Raw genomic sequence first — 15,488 nt, 5'->3', positions numbered from 1 at the left:
TCAAGGACAACAACCACCCGAGTCACTGCCTGTTCACCCCGCTATCATCCAGAAGGTGAGGTCAGTACAGGTGCATAAAAGCAGGGACCGAGAGACTGAAAAACAGCTTCTATCTCAAGGCCATCAGACTGTTAAACAGCCATCATTAACATTGAGTGGCTGCTGCCAACATACTGACTCAACTCCAGCCACTTTAATAATGGGAATTGATGTAAAAAATGCATCACTAGCCACTTTAAACAATGCCACTTAATATTATGTTTACACCCTACATTACTCATCTCATATGTATATACTGTACTCTACACCATCTACTGCATCTTGCCTATGCCGTTCTGTACCATCACCCATTCATATATCTTTATGTACATATTCTTTATCATTTACACTTGTGTGTATAAGGTACTTGTTGTGAAATTGTTAGGTTAGATTACTCGTTGGTTACTATTGCATTGTCGGAACTAGAAGCACAAGCATTTCGCTACACTCGCATTAACATCTGCTAACCATGTGTATGTGACAAATAAAATTGGATTTGATTTGAGCTTATCTTGTGAAGGCCAGACGTAAGAGAGAGAACAATGGCTAAACCTGGTCTTAACTTCCAATGCTCCATCCCCTTGCCCAACCCCCTCCACGCCACTCCGCCAACCGCCCAGCATCAGAACATTCCAGGCATTCCCGTGATTGGCAGATAGCAGGTTGATTGGCATGTCGGACCCCGCGAACACTGGTAAGTACAACACAACCCATTAATAGCCTAACACATAAAACACAGAGCTGCCTGTGTGGGTCGCTACAATATGTGATGTCACGATAAAATGTGCTAGTGTTAATATTTGTACGAAAATATTGTTTTACAGTTCTCTAGCTTGATGCTAACCAAATCTAGCTTGGCTAAGCGATAGTTAGCTCTAGGCTAGTTGGTTTTAGTCAATGTTAGCTTACATATGTTAGCGTTAGTGGTTAATAATGTAATGGTTGTAGCATTGTTTCGCATAGGCATCCAGTAATTTCGTCTTTTTGAAATTGACACTGATAGTACAGTGAGTTATATATAAACGTGCATGTGTAGATGTATGGTTACTCCAGGTTTGGATGAACGGACCAATGGGACTGCCATGGGCAAAGTCCTTGACAGGTACCAGGAATGGTGGAAGGACAATCTGAAGGTAATTAGCTTTGCACACAACAGCAGCGTCCAGGCCTCCAGAGTACTCACCATATCACCTGCTGTACGGACGGGAGCTGTTTACTGAGGTAAACAATGTAATTGTATATACAATTATTGCATATACTGTAGTATAAAAAAAACGTGATTGACTTAGTGTTTTCTATTGCAATTTTTGCATAACGTACTTTGAGATCACTGATACTCCACCTGATGTGGTGTAAGTTGTCGAACCAGATCAGAACGCCTTTGAGGACCACCTTCAGGCACGAACTGAGAAGGATGTGGAGGTTCTTGACCAGGTACATTTTTTTGTCCACTGTTAATTTATTTTCTGGCCTTCCAAGAGATATAAGAGATGTATTTATAATAATATGAAATATAATCAATCAAGGTGAGACTGAACATGGACAAGGCGCATGAGAAAAAGGAGAGCCACCGGAAGAGAATCAAGGGGACCAAGTGCTTTGACATCCGGGCAAATGACATGGCTTGGAAGAAGGACGAAAGGAAGGTGAGCCCTGGGAAAGCTTGGTGCTCTTTCGCTCCTGGCTGGGGTCACCATCCGTTAAGGTGAATATAAATCTCAGATAACTATTTGCATTTGCCTCCTCGTGGTGGGCGGCATCACCATGGTGTCAGCAGTACCAACACTGGCCCAGTGGTTTCTCCAAATAGTCAATCTCAAAGCTAACCACGGGGTCATGTTAAGTAACCGCCACTTCCATTTAGGTAGTGTTAAGGTGTATGACTCAAGTGGTTATGACACCACCCTGTACTTTCTCTCACAACTCATCTCTCTATCTTTTCCAGGGACCATCCCTTACCTCCCTTACCAACCCCCCTGACATAAACAATTAGACAGGTATCCATTAACACTATTGCATGTCTAATCAAACATTTCAATTAAATCATTCAATAACTGTATTTTTACATACCTGATAATCCTTTAACCTGTGTGTTTGCTTGTTTACATCTGTCTCCTACCCTGTTCCCTTTACTCTGCTCCTGTTCTCCAGGACCTAGGAGCTCTGCCTAACACCCAGACATGGATCCTCCTGATGTCCTCCATTACTAACCACCCTCCCAACTTTACACTACATAATCTACTGTTCTTGTCATGTTGTCATTATCTGCTAAGAAAGAGCAAGAAAACTATCATACTGGGCACATAATGTGAGATGCACAGATTAGCTAAAAACACTAACATGGCAAACACTCAGAACAAAGAGGGCACCTTCCAAGACTGACTGACTACCTGTTGAAAACAAGTGACAGGAAGAACCTCTCATCCACACTCACCTCCTCTCTATTCCACACACCAGAATTCAGTATTTCAGTCGATGATTGTGAGTATAAAAAGTCTGAAAGTAAATTGATGTACGTTTATGTATTTAAATATAAAATATTGCCAGATTGGTTTTCACAGCTGTTTATTAAGGTGTTTATTATTGTGAATTGTAACGTATCCCTTGGTGGTATTTGTTCAGTTAACATGAATAATTAATAAGACATACAATAGATATTAGAGGTCGACCGATTCTTCGGAATGGCTGAATAATTTTCATAACAATCGGACATTTTGGACACCGATTTTGTCTATTTAAATGTTTTTTTTTACACCTTTTATTTAATATTTTTTTAACTAGGCAAGTCAGAACACATTCTTATTTTCAATGACGGCCGAGGAACGGTGGGTTAACTGCCTTGTTCAGGGGCAGAACGACAGATTTTTACCTTGTCAGCTCGGGGATTCAATCTTGCAACCTTACGGTTAACTAGTCCAACGCTCTAACCACCTGCCTCACGAGGAGCCCGCCTGTTACGCAAATGCAGTAAGAAGCCAAGGTAAGTTGCTATCTGGCATTAAACTTAATCAATCATAATCACTAGTTATATTTACACATGGTTAATGATATTACTAGTTTATCTAGCGTGTCCTGCGTTGCATATAATCGATGCAGTGCGCATTCGCGAAAAAGGACTGTCGTTGCTCCAACGTGTACCTAAACATAAACACCAATGCCTTTCTTAAAATCAATACACAGAAGGATATATTTTTAAACCTGCATATTTAGCTAAAAGAAATCCAGGTTAGCAGGCAATATTAACCAGGTTAAATTGCGTCACTTCTCTTGCGTTCATGCAGAGTCAGGGTGGGTATATGCAACAGTTTGGGCCGACGGGCTCATTGCGAACTAATTTGCCAGAATTTTACGTAATTATGACATAACATTGAAAGTTGTGCAATGTAACAGGAATATTTAGACGGATGGATGCCACCCGTTAGATAAAATACGGAACGGTTCCGTATTTCACTGAAAGAATAAACATCTTATTTTTGAGATGATAGTTTCCGGATTCGACCATATTAATGACCTAAGGCTCGCATTTCAGTGTGTTATTATGTTATAATTAAGTCTATGATTTGATAGAGCAGTCTGACTGAGCGATGGTAGGCACCAGCAGGCTCGTAAGCATTCGTTCAAACAGCACTTTCGTGCGTTTTGCCAGCAGCTCTGCTGTTTATGACTTCAAGCCTATCAACTCCCGAGATTAGGCTGGTGTAACGATGTGATGTGAAACGGCTAGCTAGCTAGCGAGGTGCGCGCTAATAGCATTTCAAATGTCACTCGCTCTGAGACTTGGAGTAGTTGTTCCCCTTGCTCTGCATGGGTAACGCTGCTTCGAGGGTGGCTGTTGTCGTTGTGTTCCTGATTCGAGCGAGGAGAGGTACTGAAGCTATACTGTTACACTGGCAATACTATAGTGCCTATAAGAACATCCAATAGGTAGAGAGAGAAATAGTCCTATAATTCCTATAATAACTACAACCTAAAACTTTTTACCTGGGAATATTGAAGACTCATGTTAAAAGGAACCACCAGCCACCATATGTTCTCATGTTCTGAGCAAGGAACTTATACGTTAGCTTTCTTGCATGGCACATATTGCACTTTTACTTTCTTCTCCAACACTTTGTTTTTGCATTATTTAAACCAAATTGAACATGTTTCATTATTTATTTGAGGCTAAATTGATTTTATTTATGTATTATATTAAGTTAAAATAAGTGTTCATTTAGTATTGTTGTAATTGTCAATATTACAAATACATTTAAAAAATTGGCCGATTAATCGGTATCATTTTTTTTTGTTGCCATCCAATAATCGGTATCGGCGTTGAAAAATCATAATCGGTCGACCTCTAATAGATTTAGATATATATTCAACCACAAGGGTGTACTTTTTAAAGTCATAATAGAGGAATACTGAAACAATTTTATTTCAGTGTAGATAACAGAAGGCCTGTTTAAAATGAAAACATGTCAGCCAGACAAGCCAGTGTATGAATCAATTGTATTTGCATATGAATGGAGTGGACATTAGCTCACTTTGTGATCTGTAAGGTAAGTAACAATGTATAGGGGGGGGGGATTTAAATGATGTAATTCTTTACCCTGATGCCTGTTCATCCATAAAAAGCAGAAGATGGTAAATAACATGAATCGCAATGGTTTTAGCCTATGCAAAATTAATAGGAATACATTTAGCCTAATTGGTAACAAATATGACCTGTGGCAAAGTCAGGATCCTAGTCAGGCTTTTGTTTGTCAAATCCACATTAAATATAGGTCTTCATGTGTATCAAATGTGTAGGTGATTGTGGGCTAAATCAATGACAAACAGCTGAAATGTTCAGGCTTCATAATGATCTGTGATCAAAACAGGCTGGGGTGTTTCGGTTCCATTTAGTCTAAGGATATGTATAAGAACGCAACTGCACTGAAATGAATAGCATGATTGAATGCGATTCTCCTGAATAATACATGTTTTTATCTGTTAAGCTGTTTGGTCTATGCATAGACCCATACCAACGATTTGGTATTGTGCGGTAGGCATAGCTCTAAATTGCAGAGTATTTAATAAACCAACCACATTTGCCTGTGATGTTTAGGCTGAGCAAGACCTTCGATAGGCTAGTAGACTATATGTAAATAATTGTGGAGTGAATCATTGTTACTGCCTCGATTGCTTTATATAATCTGGACCATTGCTTTTCCTATGGCTAAGCAAACAAGTAGTAGCATATGTTTTTTTTCCCATTACTATAACAAGGGTTAGGCCTAAAGTAAATCCTCACAAACCCCCTCAATTCGAAACCCTACTTTTAACCATAAGACATCTCCACAGAAATGTATAGCCTAAGGATTGCATGGTGACAGTGATTGTGTCTGTTAATCCGATAAAGTGGGAAGTGGGGAAAAAACGAGATCAAATCATGACATCAGTGATTTTCAGGTCAGAGAAAGATGCCTGAAAGATTCTGAATTGGAATTCCGAGTGTGATGACCTTTCAAAACAAACCAAAAAAATCCCAGTCTGAGCTCGTTTTTCCACCAAAGTTCCCAGTTGTCTTGAACGCACTGAAGTCGGAGATTGCCGACTTCCGAGTTGTTTTGAATGCACCACTAGAGACCTAGGCTACCTCTTATTTCTCAATAGGGCTACATCCAACAAAGAAGCCCTTGTGTCTGTGTTGATGTGAGAAATAGGCATATCTACACAGTGATGGTGGCTGGCTGCAATATCAACAAGCCTAATAATTTTTATATTAAGGTGATAGGTCTATTTTAGATAAATTGACAAATGAAATTTATTACATTACTCTGGCAATAAAAAATATTTTTTACAAAATCATGTAGATGTTTGTAAAGTGACATCATGGTGAGATCTTTAATAATAAACTAAACAGACACTTAAACTAACACGTGACGCGTAACACATGTAGACATTACGCAACGGGAACACCACGTGAATACTATGTCTACATAAAGTGTACGTGTCACGTGACGTGAACAAGTCAGCAGTTTGACGCCTTCGAAAAAAACGTGTCTGCATTGACAGTCCAGGTTAATTCATGGCAGTGTTTTATGGCGCTAGGAAGATGTTTGGTGACTTCATGAGAGGTATCAGTAGCTTTACAGGTATTAATTATGGCCTTTATCACCCCCCATAACCATTCGCGGGGGATGCACAGCCTGACCGCACAATCCCAACCAACGTGTTCTGTGTACACGTCCTCTATTCATTTGAATGTATTGACGGTTGGAGAAATTGCTTGATTGCGTGCTGAGAATAGCAAAATTATGAAAGCCAACGGGACAATATTCTAAAACACTGTTGTGCGTACATGTTTTGGACTCTGATCAGCGCTTTACAGTGATTAAGTTAACAAAAATCCCTTTATAATAACACATTCCATCATCGCATTTGCCTAATGGCATACAGTTCAGCAGAAGCGTTTTTATGATTTTAACACGGGGGGGGGGGGTCTTAGCAGGGTCTGGAAAAATGGGTCCTTTTATTAACGCATTTCATGCAATTCTACGTCATTTAGGCCTACATGAGAGGAGACATTATCAGAATATGTTTTACACTACGCAAAGGACCTAAATGAGTGGCTACTCTTGACACTGTCAAACAGATTAAAAAAACAACCTCGGCCCGATTTCCAAAAAGCATTCATTGTCATTAACTTAGCCTTAAGATGCTTTTGGGAAACCGGGCCTTGGTCTTGACCTGGCCCAGGTTCAATAAAAATAAAGGAGACACAGATTGTACAACATTAGGAGGAAATATATAAATATTATAGGCCACAGTAGGCTACAAAATCAACTTTCCAGTGGCACTGACTCACACAATTATGAAGACAGCATGAATATGCGTAGCCTAGGCAAGATAGGCCTGAGTTACTTAAAAACAGTGCTGTTCTTCAGAGTTGTTGTGAGGAAAAAAAAGGTGGTTTTTACCAAATTAGTTTTTCTTTTCAGCAGTAGGAATTTGCTTTCCAAACGTATTTCCAGCAATTGTATTCTGATATTTGCAAAAGGCCTTTAGCCATTCACTGACAGCGCAAAGATAAATAAAATCTATAGAAATAGAATCCATAGAACGAAAGTGCCCATTCAAGTCAGAACTGACAACCATTTTGAGCATGCCCATGAGATTTGTTGACGCTGAGAACGGAATATATATACATTTTGAAATAACATTCTTAGAATGTTCTTTGACCGTTACCAATGTTTTCCTGTGTTTTTTATGGAAAGTTTTCTTAATGTTTGAGAACAGGACTTGAAATTGAACCATGAGGAAACATAATGCTGAAGTACTGGAATTCCTACAGAAGAACGTTGTTTCTCAACATTCTTTGAACGTTCTGAGAACTTTAAAAATAACCATGAGAAACCTGTATAAAATGCTATGGGAAAGTTTTATACAAAATGGCCATAGGACAACCACGCCTTTAGCAAGCTCTAAGAAACATATGGTTCTCAGAACACAGTGGTGGAAAAAGTACCCAATTGTGATACTTGAGTAAAAGTATAGATACCTTAATAGAAAGTTACTCAAGTAAAATTCAGCCAGTAAAATACTACTTGAGTAAAAGTCTAAAAGTATTTGGTTTTAAATATACTTAAGTATCAATATTAAATGTAATTGCTAAAATATACTTAAATATAAAAAAATCCTTATATTAAGCAAAATATTAACAATTTTCTTGTTTTTAAAATTTACAGATAGCCAAGGGAACACTCCAACACTATGACGTTATTTACAAAAGATGCATTTGTGTTTAGTGAGTCTGCCAGCCCAGAGGCAGTAGAGATGACCAAGTGTTAGCTTGATAAGTGAGTGAATTTGACAATTATTCTGTCCTGCTAAGCATTCAAAATGTAACGAGTACTTTTGGTTGTCAGGGAAAATGTATGGAGTAAAATGTTCAATATTTTCTTCAGGAATGTAGTGAAGTAAAAGTAAAAGCTGTAAAAATATGAATAGTAAAGTAAAGTACAGATACTACTAAAGTAGTACTTTAAAGTATTTTTACTTCAGTACTTTACACCACTGTCAGAACGTTATGTGCTAGCTGGGTTCTATGGATAATATTTATGTTGCCACAACACAACAAGCCATTCAATATTTGGCAACTGTACTGCCCAAATTAAGGTAGTGTTCAGACAGGAGTAATTATATTCTTTTGGAAATATTATTTACATTTATCAGGGGGTGCTGCAACACATTCAACGCCTCTACTTCCTGTGGCTATGCAATTTGGAGAAGGTAATCTGATCCTAGATCTGTGGTTAAGGGCAACTTTTACCTCAAGCTGTCACATGCAGTAAAAAGCTTGGTCTTATAGGTGGCAGCACTACCACCAACCCAGGGGAGAACGACGGCCCCCTCTCATTGAAACCATGAAGTTCAAGGCCTTCCAGTGTCCTGCAGGCTGTTGTTTCCAGAAAGCAGACTCCCCCACTATAATGAATAGGAAAATGGCAATCTTCGTGGTAAATATTAGTGGAAATAAAAACATTTTTAGAAGACAATCATGGTACCAATATTTGCTTCTATTACACCAGATGTATGTCCTTGAAACTATTACTTTAAAATAGCACACAAAAGTAATAAGGATAATTTAACAGCTAATGGCAGCCTGCAGTACACCGGCCAGCTTTCAACTTGAGATACTCAATAAGAGGGGTCAGCACTGAACTAGCCTGCAATGTCACTTCCTGGACTAGCTCGAACTGTGCATGTTATGTCTACATAAAACTCCCCATGAGACTTCAAACATGGTGTGACGTCTTCAATGGCTTTGTCCATTCATATAGTCAATGCTTCAACGACTTATCCCTTTGTATTGCCTTACACTTGGACTACAGAACAATACAGCTCGACTCACACTGGACAAGCATGTCAGAGTATTCATTGAGCATGCTACATGACTTATCGAGTTACAGGTATGCTGTCATACATTCAGGGCCTGCTATCCTGCTAGCCTGATTTGATTACAGGGCTGTTGATAGAGATTGGAACATGGCTTCCATTAAGGTAGTGGGGAAATGGATATAGGAAGAGACAATGGAGGAGGGGAAGATACTGGGAGATGCTGGTCAGTGTTGTGTGTGTGTGAGCGCAAGCACGCACACGCGTGTTGGGTAATTGCCTTTGTGCTGTGTGCATTTTGCTTGATTAGGCTTGCAGTGTGTGTGTGTGTCACAAACATCCACCGCTCCAGGTGATGAATGGCTCTGATCATGGGCTCTGACAGAGCGGAATGATCTAACATAGTGTGTGTGAGTGAGAGTGAGAGAGAGCATGCATGAGTATACACTCCCCCACAGTGGGAGGTATGTGTGGCTATTAGAGTCTACCCCCGTGTGTGAAATACAATCAAACAGGCATTTCTAGACCCTAACAATAAGAATTGGTCTGTAGATATAAAAGGTAGCTGGTTTGAAAGCGGGGGGGGGGGGCAATAATAGTGGCTGCTCTGTCTTTCACTCTGAAAAGCACTTGCATTTACAGATGGCCCTTTGATTGGCACATTCAACGCTGGTTGCTCCTAGCAACCGAGGAGTAAGCCTTATTGAACAAACAGAGCTACGGTGATAGCAGGGAGAGCAGGGGGGGGCTCGAGATTTAAGGTAGTGTGTGTTTGTGTGTCTGCACGTAAAGCTGTAAGGGTGTGTGTTAGAATGTTGTGTGCATGCCAAGAGATGTGAAGTGCATGTGTGTGTTCACATAATCCCTGTCCCAGCCGGGGGACATGGAAGGGCACTGTTATCGTATCCAGTGGATTACAAGGCTAATGTAGTGTCACAAGCATTGGAAGCTCAGGGCTGTGATCAGAGAGAAGCACACCTCTATTCTATTCCCTTTCTTAATCCTGGCACACACACAAATACACAACTGATCTCTGTCTATATGTATTAAAGGAATGGGCAGAAAAGACTATGGATGGTGTGAGGGGCTTAGTTCTCTGATATCTAATTGATCTCCCAGACCTCTTGGAGTTCAGGTAAAAAAGTCTTTGATAGTTTAGAATTGCACTTGGGACTCTGGAAGTCCTAATTTGTCTACTTTCTCTTCCCATCCTCTCAGTTTCTGAGAGGTGTGTGTGCATGCGTGTGTGTTATCCACACACCTTAGCGGCTTGGCTCTTGTCTTTAGTACTACTCCCAGTGGAGCTGAGGGATCTCCTGCGCTGCTCCTGCTGCTCCTCCACTTCGGCCTTGAGGTGCTCGATGTGCACCAGGTAGGCCTGCTCCTGGGCCTCCCGCGTGCTCAGCCGCAGCTCCACTGCCTTCTTCTCCTTCTCCAGCAGGTAGAGCTGGGCCTTCAGCTCTGCCATCTCCTCCTGAGGGGAGAGGAAGGGTTAACAAGCTAATATAAACAAGCTACAAGTTATTCTTATCAAGTTATTCTTATCATATTGTAACCATATGGAAGAAAGGGGAAAAAGGTAGGGAGGAAATAAGGATAGACACTGAGTATACCAAACATCAAAGCTCATTACCATGAACTTTCACCACCCTGTGAAGTTCATCATAACTTATTTCATCTGTAGCCTAATAAACTGCATGCTTTCCTAAGTCGTGGTGGGAGGATCACACAGCATGTCATCACGTGACTCCAAGTTTACTTCCATATGATGGTTATTATATCGATATTTCTCACATAATTAATTTTCTTGACACAGAAAGATCCCACCTCGTGTAGTGTATTTTGTTTTGTCGACATTTGGAAAGTATACAGACACGGTTTCCAACAGGTCTGTTGTGACATTATTTATCCGACATGTACTTTACTCGCATAAAAAGGTTTGATGGAAACCGACAGTGACTCAATTAGCCCATATCTGTTTTGTTTTTTTGATCGGTAAGTTAGTCTAGCGGCCAGCTATCTGCACTTGTAGTAATCGTGGTTGAATTAACAACCGGGGGGATCCCACTCTTACTCAGATATCATATTAAGAACTGCAAAAATGTCTCTCCACTACATGGCAAAATGAGTAGAATTGAATGAAAAGGCCCGTGTGTATGCTCTCCCTCCCACTCTCCTCTCCCCGCGCTCCCTCCTTCTCCCTCCCTCTCCCTCTCACCTTCATGGCCATGAGCTCCTGCATCAGCACAGCGTTCTCCAGATCCAGACGGTGCGTGTCTCCCCGGGGCTTGACCTCAAGGCTGAGGGGGTCGACGTGAACGCTCTCTAGCTCCAGCATGGTCAGCTTGACTGCCGCACGGTCATTCTTTAGCTGCTGCACGTAGTCTTTCAGTCGCTGTTCGTCCTCCTTGGAGAAGTCTGTGTCGCACGAGCTGGTCGTGGAACTGGTGGTGCTACACACACACACACACACACACACACACACACACACACACACACACACACACACACACACACACACACACATCATAAAATGTTGCTCTGTTGGATGATAGCTAGCATCTAGAAAGTAGTCTTCATTTCCCCTTGAACAGTTAAGATCACAATTAGAGAAGCTAAACTGTTCCTAGATCTGTGCCTTGCGAGTCTGACACGGGAAGAAATTAAGTCACCAAATACTGTGTAGAAATCATCCCAGATACTCTTTTTCCTGTTGTTTTTATTGAATATCCAAAACATACAATATACTGCAGTGAAGCTGCTCAACAACTACATCATACCAGTCATCCAACAGACTCCCATTCAGAGCGACACACAGTAGCATCCAGGGTCAATGCCCTGCTCAAGGGCACGTTGACAGATCTCCCACCAGGCCAAAAAACGGGAACCTGAACCCTCCAAGATCCCCCCCCCCCACAGTTCCCCAATAACTGTCCATCAACCATTCGACACCCCTCCCAGAGTCCCCACCCCAAGAAGAATAATTAAAAAATATATATAATTAATTCCATTCCCCACCCCCAAGAACCCCCCAATGCACCAAAAACCAAGAGAATGAACTAAAGAGAAAAAAGAAAAAGACGGAAGAAAACAACAACGCAAAAAAATTAAATACATTTAAAACAAAGGACATCAAGGACAACTAAAATCATAACAGCAATGCCAACTGTATATGTTTGTGTGCATGTCTGGCAATATTACATGTATGTGTGTGTTCTTGTATGCGTTTATTTGAATGAGAGTGTGTATTTGCATGTCTACAAACACCTGCACGGCATCAGCCTCAGGCAAACTGGCATTAGTTGTAAAAACACTGCCCCTCAGTGTCATTCAAACATACTTTTATTATGTTTTACTTTTTAAAACTTTTATCTTTGACCATATTTCCATCTCCCGCACAGCAACTCCACTCCCACTTGTCTCAATCTATCTAATAAAATAGAATCCACAGATTTCGAGTTCAAGATAAATACTTTTACTAAGAGTATTAATATATTAGTAATTGACTGACCCGGTCTCTCCAGATCTCCTAACAGTCCTAACAGTAAAATGTACCTATTTCTTGAGTCAATTTTAGATCCATGCAATGCATTTTCAGCCATTCCTGAACCTGAGACCAGAAACAGGCTACCTGAGGGCCATACCAAAATAAATGGTCTATTGATTCTGTATCCTCACAACAAAATCTGCAGAGCTTCGATGATTTTATGCCCCAAATATTCAACATTTTGTTGGTGGCAAGAATTCTATATAATAAATTTAGCTGAAAAGCACGAAGTCTTGAATCTTGTGTTGTTTTATATATCAACTCATACACCCTGTAGCATGGAATCGGTACATCAAAAATCTCTTCCCAACTATTTTGCAATCTGTATGACACAGTGGTCAACATCCTGGTCCTCCAATGAAACTGGTATACTTTCCTATTTGTATTCCTCGCCAGTTTTGATCCTTTATATTGGGCAGACAGACCAGTTCTTTACCTCCCGCTGCCACAGGCCTCCTCCATTTTTGGGGTAATGCTGTAATCAGTTGGTTGTACTCTTGGATTGAGCAGACCTTCGTGTACAATTCCATGAAGGACATAACTCTCCCATTCCAATTTACAATATAATTTGAGAACAAAATACCCTTTTCAAACAGCTTCATCAACCAGCACATTTGAGTTTAGCCATAATATTTGTTCTATTTTTCAGGGGGATGAAATTTAAATTGTTGCCAGCTCTGCAATGCTTGTTTGAAAAAGACAGATACTTTGAAAAAAGTATCATATTCAATTTATCGAAAATGAGACTACTTGAGAACCATTTAGGCTTCAAATAAAACTTTTGAATAAGTGAAGCTTTTAGAGAGAGGTTTAGTGCTTTTATATTTAATAATCTCAACCCACCCAATTCATATTCATTATATAGATAGGCACGTTATCTTTTATCTGGTTTAGCATCCCAGATAAAGCAAAATATTTTTTGCTCATATGATTTAAAAAAACTAATCATCCTTTTTCCTCTCCATGGTTGCAGGATCTTGTCTATTTTTAAAGGTTTTCTATTGAAATGCATTATGGAGAGCTTATTTATATATTTTGTTACATGAATACCAAGTATGTCTACTTCACCATCAGTCCATTTTATAGGTAAACTGCAGGGTAATGTTAAAGTTGTGTTTTTTAAAAGATCCAATACGTAATATTGTACACTTATCATAATTAGGTTTTAGTCCAGAGAGTACAGAAAAGTTATCTAGATCTTCAATGAGACATTGCAGGGATCTAGCTTGCGGACTTAATACAAAATTTGAGTCATCGGCATACATGGAGACCTTTGTTTTTAAGCCTGGGATTTCTACACCTCAAATGTTGTAATTTGATCTGATTTTAATAGCTAGCATTTCGATGGCCATAATGAATAGATATGGTGACAGCAGGCACCCTTGTTTAACTCCTCTTGACAATTCAAAACTCTGAGTAGTAGTTGTTATTTACGATTTTACACCTGGGGTTGTTATACATTATTTTTTACCCATTATATATGAGAATTACCAAAATTAAAAACATCCAGGCATTTATAAATAAAATCCAGTCTTACTTTATCAAATTCCTTTTCAAAATCCGCTATAAATACCAGGCCTGGCTTCTTAGATGTTTCATGATGTTCTATTATTTCTAGTAGTTGTCGTATATTATCGCCAATGTATCGTCCATGTAACAAACCTGTCTGATCAGGATGAACAATACCTGGTAAAACCCTTTTAATTCTGAGTGCTATGCATTTCACTAGTATTTTTGCATCACAACATTGAAGTGTAAGGGGCCTCCAGTTTTTTAGATAGACTGGGTCTTTATATTTGCCATCTGGGTCTTGTTTTAATAATAGAGAAATCAGACCTTCCTGCTGAGTACCTGACAGACTACCATTTCTAACAATGGAGCTTTTAGTATCTCAAAAAATACTTGATATACCTCTACCGGTATGCCATCAAGCCCTGGGGGTTTTCCAGGCTGAAAGGATTTAATAGCCTCAAAAAGTTATTCCTCTGTAATTAGGCCTTCGCACTGATATTTCTGCATATTTGTTAATTTTCGTATTTATATTTATATTATTTGGAAAGAATTCCTTACCGTAATCTTCATTCAGTGGGAGAGGAGGAGACGGAAAAGAGAACATCTGCCTAAAATAATTAGCTTCCTCTTTTTAAATATCATTCAGAGAATCATAGATGACTCCATCTTCAGTAACAAGTTTCTGCAAATTATTTTTTGTTAGCATTCTTGTAATGGAGATTCAGGAAGAATTTTGGATCCACCTTCCTTGCGAATCATTCCTGACTATTTGCACATTCAGACCGAAATTTTTGTTAATTAATATCATCACACCTTCTGAGTTCCTTTGTCCATGATAGAAAATTATATCACCACCCCATTCCTTTTTCCAAGCAATCTTCATCTAAGGATGTATAGTGCGTTTCGTGTAAACAGTTATATGTTGTATGTTATATTCCTTTTCTTTTAGCCATGTAAAGGCTGCTCTTTTTTTATAATCTGCTAAACCGTTACAATTATAACTGGCTATACTTATTTCACCCCTTCCCATAACTAGATACTATTCTCAGTCTAAATTGACTGTCACGTTCTGACCTTAGTTCTTTTGTTATGTCTTTGTTTTAGTATGGTCAGGGAGTGAGTTGGGTGGGTAGTCTGTTCTTTTTTCTATGTTGTGGTTTTGTGTTTGGCCTGGTATGGTTCTCAATCAGAGGCAGGTGTTGTTCGTTGTCTCTGATTGAGAATCATACTTAGGTAACCTTTTCCCACCTGTGTGGTGTGAGTGATTCTTTTCTGTTCTGTGTTTTCCTTCACCGTACAGGACTGTTCGTTTGTCGTTTTTTCAGTGTTCAGTTGTTTCATTAAAGAATATGAACACTTACCACGCTGCATGTTGGTCCTCTCCTTCCAACAGCCGTTACATTGACCATAATTAGTGCTTGTAAAGTTACTGCCATCAGAGGTGTTATGATGGTCAAAATTAGAGCTTTCAAATGTCTGATATTTAGAATTCAAGAAATAGGTTCTAGCAATATTTGTTTTACTCCGT

At 39.6% G+C, this 15,488-nt stretch overlaps 1 protein-coding gene across 5 annotated transcripts in view; it reads right to left on the bottom strand.

Annotated features, from left to right (window-relative positions):
• LOC110509842 (MCC regulator of WNT signaling pathway) overlaps nt 1-15,488 on the bottom strand; it is a 151,656-nt gene that overhangs the window by 15,177 nt on the left and 120,991 nt on the right. For all 5 annotated transcript variants that reach the window (XM_036967260.1, XM_036967258.1, XM_036967259.1 and 2 more), the window contains 2 exons: nt 11,120-11,354; nt 10,163-10,375 (listed from right to left, as the gene is read on the bottom strand). In XM_036967260.1, the coding sequence (XP_036823155.1) occupies nt 10,163-10,375; nt 11,120-11,354 (448 nt within the window). The remainder of the gene's footprint in view (nt 1-10,162; nt 10,376-11,119; nt 11,355-15,488) is intronic.

The sequence above is a fragment of the Oncorhynchus mykiss genome, chromosome Y (genome assembly GCF_013265735.2).
Source record: "Oncorhynchus mykiss isolate Arlee chromosome Y, USDA_OmykA_1.1, whole genome shotgun sequence".
In the NCBI taxonomy this organism is placed as follows: Eukaryota; Metazoa; Chordata; class Actinopteri; order Salmoniformes; family Salmonidae; genus Oncorhynchus; species Oncorhynchus mykiss.
Note: the sequence above shows the minus strand (reverse complement) of the source record. Positions and strands in the feature narration are given on the sequence as shown.